Source organism: Capra hircus, assembly GCF_001704415.2.
Source record: "Capra hircus breed San Clemente chromosome X unlocalized genomic scaffold, ASM170441v1, whole genome shotgun sequence".
Lineage (NCBI taxonomy): Eukaryota > Metazoa > Chordata > Mammalia > Artiodactyla > Bovidae > Capra > Capra hircus.
Window position 1 is genome coordinate 26,332,301 of NW_017189517.1, and position 16,084 is coordinate 26,348,384.

The window sequence follows — 16,084 nt, forward strand, 5'->3', positions numbered from 1 at the left end:
GGTGCTGCAGGTTGGGGTTGGGGGTGGATATGGGGTGGGTGGGAGGTATATATGTCCAGAACCACTTTTGCCTAATTTTCTCTTTTATAGAAGTGATATAACAGTATAAGAATAATATATTCTTTTTTTTTTATTCTTTGGAACTCTGCATTTAGATGGGTATATCTTTCCATTTCTCCTTTGCCTTTTGCTTCTCTTCTTTTTTTTTATTTAATTTTTTTTAATTGGAGGCTAATTACTTTACAATATTGTACTGGTTCTGCCACACATCAACATGAATCCACCACGGGTGTACATGTGTTCCCCATCCTGAACCCCCTTCTCACCTCCCTCCCCGTACCATCCCTCTGGGTCATCCCAGTGCACCAGCCCCAAGCATCCTGTATCGAACCTGGACTGGCGATTCGTTCCTTATATGATATTATGCATGTTTCCATGACATTCCCCCAAATCATCCCACCCTCTCCCTCTCCCACAGAGTCCAAAAGACTGTTCTACACATCTGTGTCTCTTTCACTGTCTCGCATGCAGGGTTATTGTTACCATCTTTCTAAATTCCATATATATGCGTTAGGATACTGTATTTGGTGTTTTTCTTTCTGGCTAACTTCACTCTGTATAATAGGCTCCAATTTCATCCACCTCATTAGAACTGATTCAAATGTGTTCTTTTTAATGGCTGAGTAATACTCCATTGTGTACATGTACCACAGCTTTCTTATCCATTCGTCTGCTGATGGACATCTAGGTTGCTTCCATGTCCTGGCTATTAGAAACAGTGCTGCGATGAACATTGGGGTACATGTGTCTCTTTCAATTCTGGTTTCCTTGGTGTGTATGCCCAGCAGTGGGACTGCTGGGTCATAAGGCAGTTCTATTTCCAGTTTTTTAAGGAATCTCCACACTGTTCCATAGTGGCTGTACTAGTTTGCATTCCCAGCAACAGTGTAAGAGGGTTCCCTTTTCTCCACACCCTCTCCAGCATTTATTGCTTGTAGACTTTTGGATTGCAGCCATTCTGACTGGCTTGAAATGTAGTTTTGTGGCTTTGATTTGCATTTCTCTGATAATGAGTGATGTTGAACACTTTTCATGTGTTTGTTAGCCATCTGTGTGTCTTCTTTGGAGAAAATGCCTGTTTAGTTCTTTGGCCCATTTTTTGATTGGATCATTTATTTTTCTGGAATTGAGCTGCAGGAGTTGCTTGTATATTTTTGAGATTAGTTGTTTGTCAGTTGCTTCATTTGCTATTATTTTCTCCCATTCTGAAGGCTGTCTTTTCACCTTGCTTATAGTTTCCTCTACATCAGTTCCATTCAGTTCAGTCACTCAGTCATGTCTGACTCTTTGCTCTACATAGAAAACCCTAAAATCTCCACCAGAAAATTACTAAAGCTAATCAATGAATACAGTAAAGTTGCAGGATATAAAATCAACAGACAGAAATCCCTTGCATTCTTATACACTAATAATGAGAAAATAGAAAGAGAAATTAAGAAACAATTCCATTCACCATTGCAACGAAAAGAATAAAATACTTAGGAATATATCTACCTAAAGAAACTAAAGACCTATATATAGAAAACTGTAAGACACTGGTGAAAGAAATCAAAGAGGACACTAATAGATGAAGAAATATACCATGTTCATGGATCGGAAGAATCAATATAGTGGAAATGAGTGTACTACCCAAAGCAATCTATAGATTCAGTGCAATCCCTATCAAGCTACCAATGGTATTTTTCACAGAGCTAGAACAAATAATCTCACAATTTGTATGGAAATACAAAAAACCTCAAATAGCCAAAGCAGTCTTGAGAAAGAAGAATGGAACTGGAGGAATCAACCTGCCTGACTTCAGGTTATACTACAAAGCCACAGTCATCAAGACAGTATGGTACTGGCACAAAGACAGAAATATAGATCAATGGAACAAAATAGAAAGCCCAGAGATAAATCCACACACCTATGGATCCCTTATCTTTGACAAAGGAGGCAAGAATATACAATGGATTAAAGACAATCTTTATCAAGTGGTGCTGGGAAAACTGGTCAACCACTTGTAAAAGTGAAACTAGAACACTTTCTAACACCATACACAAAAATAAACTCTAAATGGATTAAAGATCTAAATGTAAGAACAGAAACTATAAAACTCTTAGAGGAGAACATAGGCAAAACACTCTCCAGCATAAATCACAGCAGTATCCTCTATGACCCACCTCCCAGAATATTGGAAATGAAAGCAAAAATATGCAAATGGGACCTAATTAAAAGTAAAAGCTTCTGCACAACAAAGAATAATATGTTCTTAAGAAAACATATATTTTAGATTATTATTGACTCACAAATTGCCCAAACTAGATAGAAAATTTAGAAATGAAGGAGAGGCCACGTGTTTTCAATTTTCTGAGACAGCTCACTTTCAAACTTTCTGTGCCATTGTTCTGTGTGATGTCATTACTAAAGAGGGGCAATTATTTCACATTGAAAACGTGATTACTTAAAATATGTGTAAAGAAAATTAGAGTGAAACCTATAGAATATTTTGGTAATCAGAAATGTTGAACATCATATTAGTAAAGTATAGAATATTTTTAAAAGTACCATCAGCAGGTTGCAGGCTAACTTAGGCAAAATCATTTTTTACTCTCCAAATCTTGAAAATGACTGCCTTTGTATACAACTGAAGATCTTTCTTTACCCTATAGATCCTGAGACTGCTCTGAAAGGTGTTTTTTACACAGCTTATCTACTGAGAAGTTGTCCATCTTTAGTGACATTTTAACACTAGAGGTAAGAAAAGTTTTATGAACAGACAAGTTTTTGAAAAGTCTGCTTTTATTTAATTTTTAAAAATATGAGTCATTATAAATGTGTGTTGTATTAGGGTGGAAACATAGCGAATAGTATCATATGATCATTTTAAATCTTTGCAGGGATTTGAGAAACCTGAGTTTGAATTCTAAAAGGAGTAAGAATATTTACCTCAAAAGGCTGTTATGAGGGTTCAGAGAATTAGTAGGAATATGAATTTATCTGATGTAGGGCTTGGTACAAAGTTGTTGAATGGATGGATTTATGAAAGTACTATTTTGTTGAGTCCCTTACTACATGACTGGGACTGTGGTTAGTTCTAGAAGTGACAATGATGGGTGTGCAAAAGATAGATGTGGTTCACTCTCTTTTGAGCTCTTCTGTATTAAATATTAGGCATCATGGCAGACAGAAGAGTTGGCAAGTAATTTTTAAACTTTTAATAAAAATGTTTAAAAGAGATAAATATAAGATCTCAAATTTGCTTTTCATATAGTTTTTGAACTTTAACAAGCAACACATTTAGGGTAGTGAAACTATCCTGTATGGTACTATAATGGTATCCATTTTGTATATACAAAATGCATAGTATGTACAACACAAAGAGTGAGCCTAATGTAAACTGTTGACTTAGATGACAATGATGTGTCAAAGAAGGTTCATCAGTTGTAACAGATGTATCACTGATGAAGGATGTTCATAATGAGGGAGGCTGTGAGAGTATTAGGGCAGGGGGTATATGGAAACTAAATTATCTGCTTTTTGCTCAGTTCTGCTAAAAAGTAAATTTCTTTGAAAAGATTGTGTATGTGAAAGTCGCTCAGTCATGTCCAACTCTTTGCGACCTCATAGACTGTAGCTTGCCAGGCTCCTCTGTCCATGGAATTCTCTGGGCAAGAATACTGGAGTGGGTTGCCATTTCCTTCTCCAGGAGTTAAAAAGATTAAATGAGAAAAAAAAAAAAAGACAAGAAATAATCATGTGCATTTCTTTCTGTCTAAAAGTTGTTAATAGGTTTGTATGTGGGGATTTTCCATTGTAGTACAGACCTCCTTTCTCTACTGCAGGAATCAATCAAGATTTTCTGTAAAGGCCCACTCATAAATATTGTATGCCAAGAGGCAAATATGAATATTATATTATTAATGTGAAGGATTTAAATATTGTTTCCACAATTTTTTACTGACAAAATTCAAAATATAATAACTATTTGAGTACTTTTTTTGGTATTACAACTGTACTGATGAGAAAAAATGGAATTCTTTTTTTTTTCTGGGATAACATTTCATTTTATTGAAGTTCAAACATTTGACAGCAGATGTTTATCTGAAAAAACCATACAGATGGTTGGGGCCATACAGAAATAAGCAGTGGTCCAGACTGGGCCCACAGAGCATAGTTTGCCAAGCCCTGTTAGTTGGTTAAATAGGTAAAATAGGGCCAAAGCAGGAAGAGTATAAACTCAAATAATATTAATAACTTGTGTACACAAAGATGTGTTGATAAGCATGCTCTTATGTGTGTTTCTGTATCAAACCCAAAAATAATTTGTTTTAGTTGATTCATTCTTTAATGGGGATGATTGGTAGCTGTTAGTATGCTCCTATTTGAACATAAGGTTTTCCACAGTGAATGACTCTTAAATGACTTAAGGGGAAAAAATAGTTTACTATGTGAGGTGATAGATGTGTTAACTCACCTTATTGTGGTTAAGTAACTATATATTTCACAATATATCTATATATCAAGTTGTTATGGTGTACAGCTTAAACTTACACAATATTATGTCACATATCTCAGTAAAGATGGAAAAAATGGAACTAGCCAGTAAGATAGATAGATGTTAATTGAAAAAGTTATTTTTTAAACATTTATTTATTTGTTGGCCATGCCATGTGGCATACAGGATCTTAGTTCCCCCTCAAGGGATTGAACCTGTGCCCTTTGCAGTGGAAGCACAGAGACCTAACCACTGGACCACCAGGGAAGTCCTAAAAAAGTTATATTTTACTTGAATCTTTAGTCACATAATTTTGACTTCATTTTGGCTCATATAACCAAGAATCTATCATTGCTTGCTACCTTGCCCCCCTTTGCATTCTTTGAATGCAGCATAAGACTTTGTCCTTGAAAGGAAAATTGAGAAGTATTTTTGTCTGAGAAGCTTTTGACCAATGATAATTTCTCATTTGTTTTCTTCATTATGACTGTAGCTAGAAATATGGGAACCTATTCAGATAGTTCTAGTAGTTTGCATTTCTGTCTAAGTTATCCCTAAAATGAGAGTTTACAGAATTTCTTATAATATATTCATCACAAATTTTTTGTCTTAAAATTTTTTTCTTCCAGTTTTATAGATACAATTGACATACAGCATTGTAGAAGTTTAAGGTGAACAGCAAAATGATTTATATACATCATGGAAGGATTATCACAATAAGTTTATTAAACATGCATTATCTCATATAGATACAAAATAAAAGAAAAACTTGTTTTTCCTTTTGATGAGAACTCTTAGGATTTGCTCTCTTAACAACTTTCACATTATAGTTATCATGTTGTACATTACATCCCTATTACTTACTTATAACTGGGAGTTTATACCTTTTAACTGCCTTCATCCAATTCCCTATCCTCTGGTAACCCCCTGTGTCTTGTAACCATCAATCTCATCTCTTTTTCTGTCAGTTTGTTTTTGAAGTATAATTGACCCACAACACTGTTAGTTCTTGTTACTTAACATAGTGATTTGATATTTCTGTACATTCCAAACTGATCACCAGGATAAGTCTAGTTTTAATTATGTCACCACACAGAGATATTAGTTATTTCATACCTGTGACTCAGTTATTTCTCAATTTATAATTGGAAGTTTGTACCTCTTCACCTTCCTCACTTCTTACCTCCCCCTCTCCCCTCCCGTCCTGCATCTACCTGTTTGTTCTCCTTATCTGTGACTGTTTTCAAGTCTTAACCCTTTTTGATTTCTCTTTAGATCTTTAAATGGATGAGATGGCTACCACTCAGATTTCCAAAGATGAGCTTGATGAACTCAAAGAGGCCTTTGCAAAAGTTGGTGAGTTGTTTTTTTGTAGGGTAACTATGGTAAAACAGTGCTTATTTGGCACTAATGAAAGTTATTTCTCTGAAAAATTATGTGAATGGTTAATCAGGAAACTAGTTAAAATCTATGGAATAAAGTTCTAGAAGCCACACTTTAAACTGTGTCATTGCTAATTATAGCTAGTATCTAATATGGTGAAAGGTTTTTAGTCCAAGGTCCCAGTCTGACTGGGGGCTGCTGTGGCTCCTGAAATTTGTAGACAAATTTTGCTTTACCATATTTTTCTGAGGAGAGGATTTGAAGCTTTCACTATATTCTCAAAGAGCCAACTGACCCCCAAAATGTTAAGAACCATTAGATGATGTTGTGTGTGTGTGTATGCGTGCACACATGTGTGCGTGTGCATGCTCAGTCATGCAGTCATGTGTGACTCTTTGCAACCCCATGGACTATGGCCCACCAGGCTCCTCTGCCCATGTAATTTTCCAGGCAATAATACTGGTGTGGATTGTCATTTCCTACTCCAAGTGATCTTCCTGACCCACCTGGGAAGCCGGGATGATAGTTTACTTGTAATTAATATGGCTTTGCTGCCTTTTTCATGGATGTATTGTGCTTTTGGATAATGCACACTGTTCTACCTTCTTGAATTAGCATATGTATAAGATGGAAAGGATTAGCATACCATTTGGCTTATCCTTTAACATCATATAACATGTCTTCAAATTTAGCAGCTATGGAAGTGATTTATAGTATTTACCTTCCATTATTTCAGTGCTCAGGTCAAGTCAGTAAAGATAATGAGAAAACAGGGTAAGACCTGACTATTGATGTGTGTACTCAACAGGAGCTTTCAGAGGGAGAGTATTACTGTTTGATATCTTCTTGATATGAAGTTAAATCATAATAATTTGTTTTTAAACCAGAATCTACTCTTTGACCTGTGTTGGAAACCCCATTAGTGAAAAGTGAGGAAATACACATCTCTTGTTGTTCAGTCATGTCTGACTCTTTGTTGACCCCATGAACTGCATCATGCCAGGCTTCCTTGTCCTTCACTATCTCTTGGAATGTGCTCAAACTCATGTCCATTGAATCGGTGATGCCATCCAACCATCTCGTCCTCTGTCACCCCCTTCTCCTCTTGCCTTCAATCTTTCCCAGCATCATGGCCTTTTCCAATGAGTCAGCTCTTTGCATCAGGTGGCCAAAGTATTGGAGCTTCAACTTCAGCATCAGTCCTTCCAATGACTATTCAGGGTTGATTTCCTTTAGGACTGACTGGTTTGATCTCCTTGCTATATTCCAATATATTTGTGAGTATGTTTATGAAGGCATTTGGTAATAACAACATGCCTTGGGAAAGGTGATGACAGCCCCCCACTCCAACAGCCAGAGTGACTAGTCATAATCCCATCAGAATTCTAACTAGGAAAAAATAGTCCTGAATTGTTAACATGACTATGTGTCTGTATGAAAAAAAAGACAGTTAACTTGCCATAGATACCACTTACTGGGCTACTCAATGTACTACTCAGTTTAATATTAGATTGATTATGGAAAACAGCAGGTGGATTCTTGGCTGCAAGACTGTTTAAATCACATTATTCTGTAGAAATTGTTTTTTTTTTTTTAATCATTGTTTCCTTTGAACTTTCTGTTTTATTTTTATTCATCTTAGTGTTGGGGACAGCCTAATTTTTTTTTTTGGTTATCCATTTTATTTTTTGAATTTATTTTTAATTGGAGGATAATTGCTTTACAATGTTGTATTGGTTTCTGCCTAATTTGCTTTTTTATTGTTAGAATTTTGGTGTGGATACCTTATTATTGCTATTACTTAATCTTCAAGGCCTCACCTCCTCAAATCTATGTTTACTGTTGAATACAGGTTTTGTTCTTACGTGCAGCATCTTAGAAATATTTGTGTGAAATATTTTAAAAAATTAAAGTTAATTCATATATTATTTACCTGATGGAACTGGAATAGTTTTGTCAGTAAAAGAGCTTAATTGCTCTTTTAAAGCTTAATGATATAAAAAAGGGTTGACCAATTATCTCCAAGGAAGAAATGAGGCTAAATTGGGCTAATGAGAAATCAACTAGAACTTGGACTGCAAGAAAGGGTCATTGTGGAACTACTGTCTTACTTTAAATCATATATTTTGGAGGGTTTAGGGTAGGCAAAGACCTTCTCAAAGCTGAAAGACTGGACCATGTGTGTTACTGAAGCCCTACCAGGCATATATTCCTGTGATATGTAGACTCTTATCACTCTGTATGCTATAAACAGGAATTCTGGAGTCCAAAATTTCTACCTGATCCACATAGTATTCTTTGTATTTCCCCTCAGTATCTAGCTCACTGTTGTACATGTTTAGTTTTCAGTACATAAATAATTGCATTCTAAGGAATTATACATAGTCTTTTCATGTCCTAGGACTTTATCACAAAGGGTCTTTGTTATGAAGATTTTCATCATGGTAGAATTTATTGCCGAAGGATTTGGCCATTACAGTGTAAAACATAAAATTTGTATTTTTCAGCATATTAGAAGCTGTGTATAGTCTTTCAGAAAAGTGTTTAAAGACCCAACTGAATCTAGATTTTCTTTTAAAATCTTTGTAGTTTTTAGTTATTCTTATTTACAGAGCCCTTAGGCAATTATCAAAGGTATTATGGAAATCCCTTTTTTTTCTTCCTTCAGGGAAACTTGTTTTTAAAAACAAGCTCCATAACTTATTTTCCTGACAAGGACAATTCTTTTTTATGGGGAAGGAAGGGAAGACTACTTTATCTCCGTTCAATTGTGACAAAATATGGAAATCGTTATATGATTTTTCCCATCTATTAACAATAATAGCCTTGATTATCTCTTTAGAAATTCAGCAAAATCATAGTGTATGGAGAAAATCTCTGTAATTACCACTAATCATGGGTTTTGTTCAATCAATTAATAGTGCTTTAAAATTCCCTTTATTAGCAATAAAAATCGAGTACTAAGACTTAAAGTTCTCCTTTCACTCACTTTCTGCACCTGCTTAATGTTAAGTTCCAAGCAGTATATTTTCATCTAATTATTTTCATTTTCTCAATATTTGTTTCCAGTATTTCTCAATGGGATAACAGAAGCCTTGGCTCTCATTTTTGTCTTACATCATGATGTTTCTGTTTTAATTTAAATGCTGTAAGGCTACATAAATTCATTCTAAAGAAGAATATATCAAGATTTTCAGAACACTTAGGAAGTAAATATTTTACCAAGTATAAAATGTCTTTTACATTATGAAACTTTAATTTTGTTAGGGAAGCTAGAGGTCATTTGAAAGATTACTTGTCATAAAGGTAAATTCATGTAATGTAGAAATTCTCGGATTGGCTTTAGTCCTGCAAACACTTACATCTGACTCTTCTCTCCTAAGCAGTAGCCACTCTGCTTTACAAAACAAAACAAAATAGGAATTCTACACTTTTGAAGTTAAAGAATAATGGGGCTTCATAAGTGACTAGGAATACTGTGGGTATATTCCTTTGAGGCTGCCCACCAAACTAAGCCAAAATTTTTTGTTTATGGTGATTGTAGCTGTACCAGATTTTCTCATCTAAGCAAGTTAAGTGATTTCAAATTACTTGATATTCTCTAGTATATAAAAATCACATCCAGATGATGTGACAAAAACAACAGTGGTTTCATTTACTTTTAGTATTCAATAAAATGACACCAGTGCATATTTGTTTAATTACGGCTTCAAACATAAAAACTGGCCAGAAGGGAATGGCAGGACATACTTAAAGTGATGAAAGAGAAAAGCCTACAACTCAGATTACTGTACCCAGCAAGGATCACATTCAAATATGAAGGAGAAATCAAAAGCTTTACAGACAAGCAAAAGCTGAGAGATTTCAGCACCACCAAACCAGCTCTTCAACAAATTCTAAAGGATCTTCTCTCGACAGGAAACACAGAAAGGGAGTATAAACTTGAACCCAAAACAACAAACTAAATGGAAACGGGATCATACTTATCAATAATTGCCTTAAATGTAAATGGGTTGAATGTCCCAACCGAAAGACAAAGACTGGCTGAATGGATACAAAACCAAGACCCCCTATATATGTTGTCTACAAGAGACCCACCTCAAAATAAGGGACACATATAGACTAAAAGTGAAGGGCTGGAAAAAAGATATTCAACACAAATAGAGACCAAAAGAAAGCAGGAATAACAATACTCATATTACATAAAATAGACTTTAAAACAAAGGCTGTGAAAAGAGACAAAGAGGGACACTACATAATAATCAAAGAATCAATCCAAGAAGAAGATATAACAGTTATAAATATATATATGCACTCAACATAGGAGCACCGTAATATGTAAGGCAAATGATAACAAGTATGAAAGGGGAATTTAACAATAACACAGTAATAGTGGGAGACCTTAATACTGCACTCACACCTATGGATAGATCAACTAAACAGAAAATTAACTAGGAAACACAAACTTTAAATGATACAACAGACCAGTTAGACCTAATTGATATCTATAGGACATTTCACCCTAAAACAAGGAATTTCACCTTTTACTCAAGTGCACATGGAACCTTCTCCAGGATAGATCACATTCTGGGCCATAAATCTAGCCTTGGCAAATTCAAAAAAATTGAAATCACTCCAACCATCTTTTCTGACCACAATACAGTAAGATTAGATGTCAATTACATGAGAAAAAATATTAAAAATTCCACAGTATGGAGGCTGAATAACATGCTGCTTAATAACCAAAAAATCACAGAATGAATCAAAAAAGAAATCAAAATCTGCATAGAAATGAATGAAAATGAAAACACAACAACCCCAAACCTATGGGACACTGTAAAAGCAGTGCTAAGGGGAAGGTTCATAGCAATATAGGCTTACCTCAAGAAACAAGAAAAAAGTCAACCAAATAACCTAACTCTACACGTAAAGCAACTAGAAGGAAGAAATGAAGAACACCAGGGTGAGTAGAAGGAAAGAAATCTTAAAAATTAGGATAGAAATAAATGCAAAAGAAACAAAAGAGACCATAGCAAAAATCAAGAAACCTAAAAGCTGTTCTTTGAGAAAATAAAAAAGAAATTGAAAAGCCATTAGCCAGACTCATCAAGAAACAAAGGGAGAAGAATCATATCAACAAAATTAGAAAGGAAAATGGAGAAATCACAACAGACAACAGAGAAATACAAAGGATCATAAGAGACTACTATCAGCAACTATATGCCAATAAAATGGACAACTTGGAAGAAATGAACAAATTCTTATAAAACTACAACTTTCCGAAACTAAGCCAGGAAGAAACAGAAAATCTTTTTTTTTTTTTTTGCATGTTATTTGTTTGATCTTTATTTTTTTTTATTTTTTTACTTTACAATACTGTATTGGTTTTCCCATACATAAACATGAATCTGCCACGGGTGTACATAAATTCCCACTCCTGAACCCCCCTCCCACCTCCCTCCCCATAACAACCCTCTGGGTTATCCCAGTGCACCAACCCCAAGCATCCTGTATCCTACATCGAACCTAGACTGGTGATTCGTTTCTTATATGATATTATACATGTTTCAATGCCATTCTCCCAAATCATCCCACCCTCTCTCTCTCCCACAGAGTCAAAAAGTGTGTTCTGTACATCTGCGTCTCTTTTGCTGTCTCGCATACAGGGTTATCGTTACCATCTTTCTAAATTCCATATATATGTGTTAGTATATTGTATTGGTGTTTTTCTTTCTGGCTTACTTCATTCTGTGTAATAGGCTCCAGTTTCATCCACCTCATTAGAACTGATTCAAATGTATTCTTTTTGATGGCTGAGTAATACTCCATTGTGTATATGTACCACAGCTTTCTTATCCATTCATCTGCTGATAGACATCTGGACGGACCCCATCACAAGCATGGAAATTGAAACTGTAATCAGAAATCTTACAGCAAACAAAAGTCCTGTACCAGATGGCTTCACAGTTGAATTCTACCAAAAATTTAGAGAAGAGCTATGAAATTAAAAGACACTTAGGCTGTCTTTTTTTTTTTTTACTTTATTTTACTTTACAATACTGTATTGGTTTTAATAAAAGACACTCAAGGCTGTCTTTTCCCCTTGCTTAGAGTGTCCTTTGTTGTGCAAAAGCTTTTAAGTTTAATTAGGCCCCATTTGTTTATTTTTGCCTTTATTTCCATTACTCTGGAGGTGGGTCATAGAGGATACTGCTGTGATTTATGTCAGAGAGGGTTTTGCCTATGTTTTCCTCTAGGAGTTTTATAGTTTCTGGTCTTACATTTAGATCTTTAATCTACTTTGAGTTTATTTTTTGTATGGTGTTAGAAAGCGTTCTAGTTTTATTCTTTTACAAGTGATTGACCAGTTTTCCCAGCACCACTTGTTAAAGAGATTGTCTTTTCTCCATTGTATATTCTTGCCTCTTTTGTTGAGGATAAGGTGTCCATAGATGCATGGATTTATCTCTGGGCTTTCTATTTTGTTTCATTGATCTATATTTCTGTCTTTATGCCAGTACCATACTGTCTTGATGACTGTAGCTTTGTAGTAGAGCCTGAAGTTAGGCAGGTTGATTCCTCCAGTTCCATTCTTCTTTCTCAAGATTTCTTTGGCTATTCAAGGTTTTTTGTATTTCCCATACAAATTCTGAAATTATTTGTTCTAGTTCTGTGGAAAATACCGTTGGTAGCTTGATAGGGATTGCATTGAATCTATAGATTGCTTTGGGTAGTATATTCATTTTCACTACATTGATTCTTTCAATCCATTAACATGGTATATTTCTCCATCTATTTGTGTCCTCTTTGATTTCTTTCACCAGTGTTTTATAGTTTTTTGTATATAGGTCTTTAGTTTCTTTAGGTAGATATATTCCTAAGATATATTCCTTTATTCTTTCTGTTGCAATGGTGAATGGAATTGTTTCCTTAATTTCTCTTTCTGTTTCCTCAATTTCTCTTTCTGTTTCCTCATTGTTAGTATATAGGAATGCAAGGGATTTCTGTGTGTTAATTTTATATCCTGCAAATTTACTATATTCATTGATTAGCTCTAGTAATTTTCTGGTGGAGTCTTTAGGGTTTTCTATGTAGAGAATCATGTCATCTGCAAACAGTGAGAGTTTTACTTCTTCTTTTCCACTCTGGATTCCTATTATTTCTTTTTCTGCTCTGATCACTGTGGCCCAAACTTCCAAAACTGTGTTGAATAGTAGTGGTGAGAGGGGGCACCCTTGTCTTGTTCCTGACTGTAGGGGAAATGCTTTCAATTTCTCCCCATTGAGGATAATGTTTGCTGTGGGTTTGTCATATATAGCTTTTATTATGTTGAGGTATGTTCCTTCTATTCCTGCTCTCTAGAAGGTTTTTTATCATCAATGGATATTGAATTTTGTCAAAGGCTTTCTCTGCATCTATTGAGATAATCATATTGTTTTTATCTGTCAATTTGTTAATGTGGTGTATTGCATTGATTGATTTGGGGATATTAAGGAATCCTTGCATCCCTGGGATAAAGCCCACTTGGTCATGATGTATGATCTTTTTAATATGTTGTTGGATTCTGGTTGCTAAAATTTTGTTAAGGATTTTTGCATCTATGTTCATCAGTGATACTGGCTTATAGTTTTGTTTTGTTTTGTTTTGTTTTGGCATATTTGCCTGCTTTTGGTATTAGGGTGATGGTGGCCTCATAAAATGAGTTTGGAAGTTTACCTTCCTCTGCAATTTTCTGGAAGAGTTTGAGTAGGATAGGTGTTCAGTTCAGTCACTCAGTCATGTCTGAAGCAACTGACAAAGAATTAATGTCAAAGATATTCAAGCAACTCTTGCAGCTCAATTCCAGAAAAATAAACAACCCAATCAAAAAATGGGCCAAAGACCTAAACAGACTTTTCTCCAAAGAACACATACAGATGGCTAATAAATACATGAAAAGATGTTCAACATCACTCTTTATCAGAGAAATGCAAATCAAAACCACAATGAGGTACCATTTCACACCAGTCAGAATGGCTGCTATCTAAAAGTTTACAAGCAATAAATGCTGGAGAGGGTTTGGAGCAAGGGGAACCCTCTTATACTGTTGGTGGGAATGCAAACTAGTACAGCCACTATGGAGAACAGTGTGGAGATTCCTTAACAAACTGGAAATAGAACTGCCATATGACCCAGGAATCCCACTGCTGGTCATAGACACCGAGGAAACCAGAATTGAAAGAGACACGTGTACCCCAATGTACATCACAGCACTGTTTATAATAGCCAGGATGTCCATTGGCAGAGGAATGGATAAGAAAGCAGTGGTACATATACACAATGGAGTATTACTCAGCCACTAGAAAGAATACATTTGAATCAGTTCTAATGAGGTGGATGAAACTGGAGCCTATTATAGAGTGAAGTAAGCCAGAAAGAAAAACACCAATACAGTATACTAATACGTTTATATGGAATCTAGAAAGATGGTAATGATAACCCTATACGTGTAACAGCTAAGACACACAGATGTATAGAACAGTCTTTTGGACTCTGGTGGAGAGGGCTAGGGTGGGATGATTTGGGAAAATGGCATTGAAACATGTATATTATCATATGTGAAATGGATCACCAGTCCAGGTTCGATGAATGAGACAAGGCGCTCGGGGCTGGTGCACTGGGATGATCTAGAGGAATGGGATGAGGAGGGAGGTGGGAGGGGTGTTCAGGATGGGGAACACATGTACACCTGTGATGGATCCATGTCAATGTATGGCAAAACCACTACAATATTGTAAAGTAATTAGCCTCCATTAAAATAAATAAATTTATATTGAAAAATTAAAAAATACAGCCCAACAAAATAAATACATAAATAAATAAATAAACAGACCAGTGCTCTTTCACTGTGCTGTCTGGTTAATTATCCAAAATCACTGCAGATGGTGACTGCAGCCATGAAATTAAAAGACGCTTACTCCTTGGAAGGAAAGTTATGACCAACCTCGATAGCATATTTAAAAGCAGAGACATTATTTTGCCAACAACGGTCCATCTAGTCAAGGCTATGGTTTTTCCAGTGGTCATGTATGGATGTGAGAGTTGGACTGTGAAGGAAGCTGAGTGCCAAAGAATTGATGCTTTTGAAGTGTGGTGTTGGAGAAGACTCTTGAGAGTCCCTTGGACTGCAAGGAGATCCAACCAGTCCATTCTGAAGGAGATCAGCCCTGGGATTTCTTTGGAGGGAATGATGCTGAAGCTGAAACTCCAGTCCTTTGGCCACCTCATGTGAAGAGTTGACTCATTGGAAAAGACTCCTGCTGGGAGGGATTGGGGGCAGGAGGAGAAGGGGACAACAGAGGATGAGATGGCTGGATGGCATCACTGATTCGATGGACGTGAGTCTGAGTCAACTCCAGGAGTTGGTGATGGACAGGGGGGCCTGGTGTGCTGCAATTCATGGGGTCGCAAAGAGTCAGACATGACTGAGTGACTGAAGTAAACTGAACTGATTGGAAATTAAGTTCTCAGGATAGTCTGATAGCCATGTTTTGACTGTGTAGAAGATAGGTGTACAGATTATAGGTGTGTTGGGTAAGAGCAGGAGCATACATATGTGTGTGTGTGTTCTTGTGTGTGTGTGTGTGTGTATATATATTTTAAGTGTTCCCACTTAAACGTGTTAAAAGTGTTCCCAGTGGCAGCAGGTGGGAAATCATGGCCAATTTTGAGTTGGGAAACAGTTGATAGACAACATTCTTGATTGCCTGGTCTCTAGCCCTCTAATCTTGTCCAGCCTTCAGCTGTACTTGACCTCCACCTTTGGGGATCCACTATTAGGATGAAATCTTTGGTAGCAACCTCTATTCTACTGTTAGCTGGGACTCATTAAACGGCCTCTTTTATGTATTTGCTGGAATGAGCTACCTCAAAAGGTATAAGTTGGGAAAGACAAAACCCGTGTTTATCTAAGCATCTGGAGATGTTTAGCATCTCCCTTTTCTAAAGTTTTAATGGCAAATGAAAGCTCAACTTTATTGCTTAGATCTGAGGATGGAATATAATCTAAATTCTTCTGCACAAATTTCTTGGCTGAGTCTTAAATTAATATTTTGTGTGCTTTCACAGGCGGTCAGGATCGTGTGTGTGTGTGTAAATCCATTATTGCTAGATACATCGATTCCT

General features: G+C 35.9%; 1 protein-coding gene across 2 annotated transcripts in view; it reads left to right on the top strand.

The window, feature by feature from the left end:
- The window catches only part of PLS3 (plastin 3), a 100,441-nt gene that overhangs the window by 45,819 nt on the left and 38,538 nt on the right, over positions 1-16,084 (top strand). The window contains exons 2-3 of one of the 2 annotated variants that reach the window (XM_005700565.3): positions 2,712-2,796; positions 5,813-5,893. In XM_005700565.3, the coding sequence (XP_005700622.1) occupies positions 5,821-5,893 (73 nt within the window). In that variant the 5' untranslated portion in view covers positions 2,712-2,796; positions 5,813-5,820. The remainder of the gene's footprint in view (positions 1-2,711; positions 2,797-5,812; positions 5,894-16,084) is intronic. The other variant, XM_005700566.3, reaches the window with a different exon arrangement.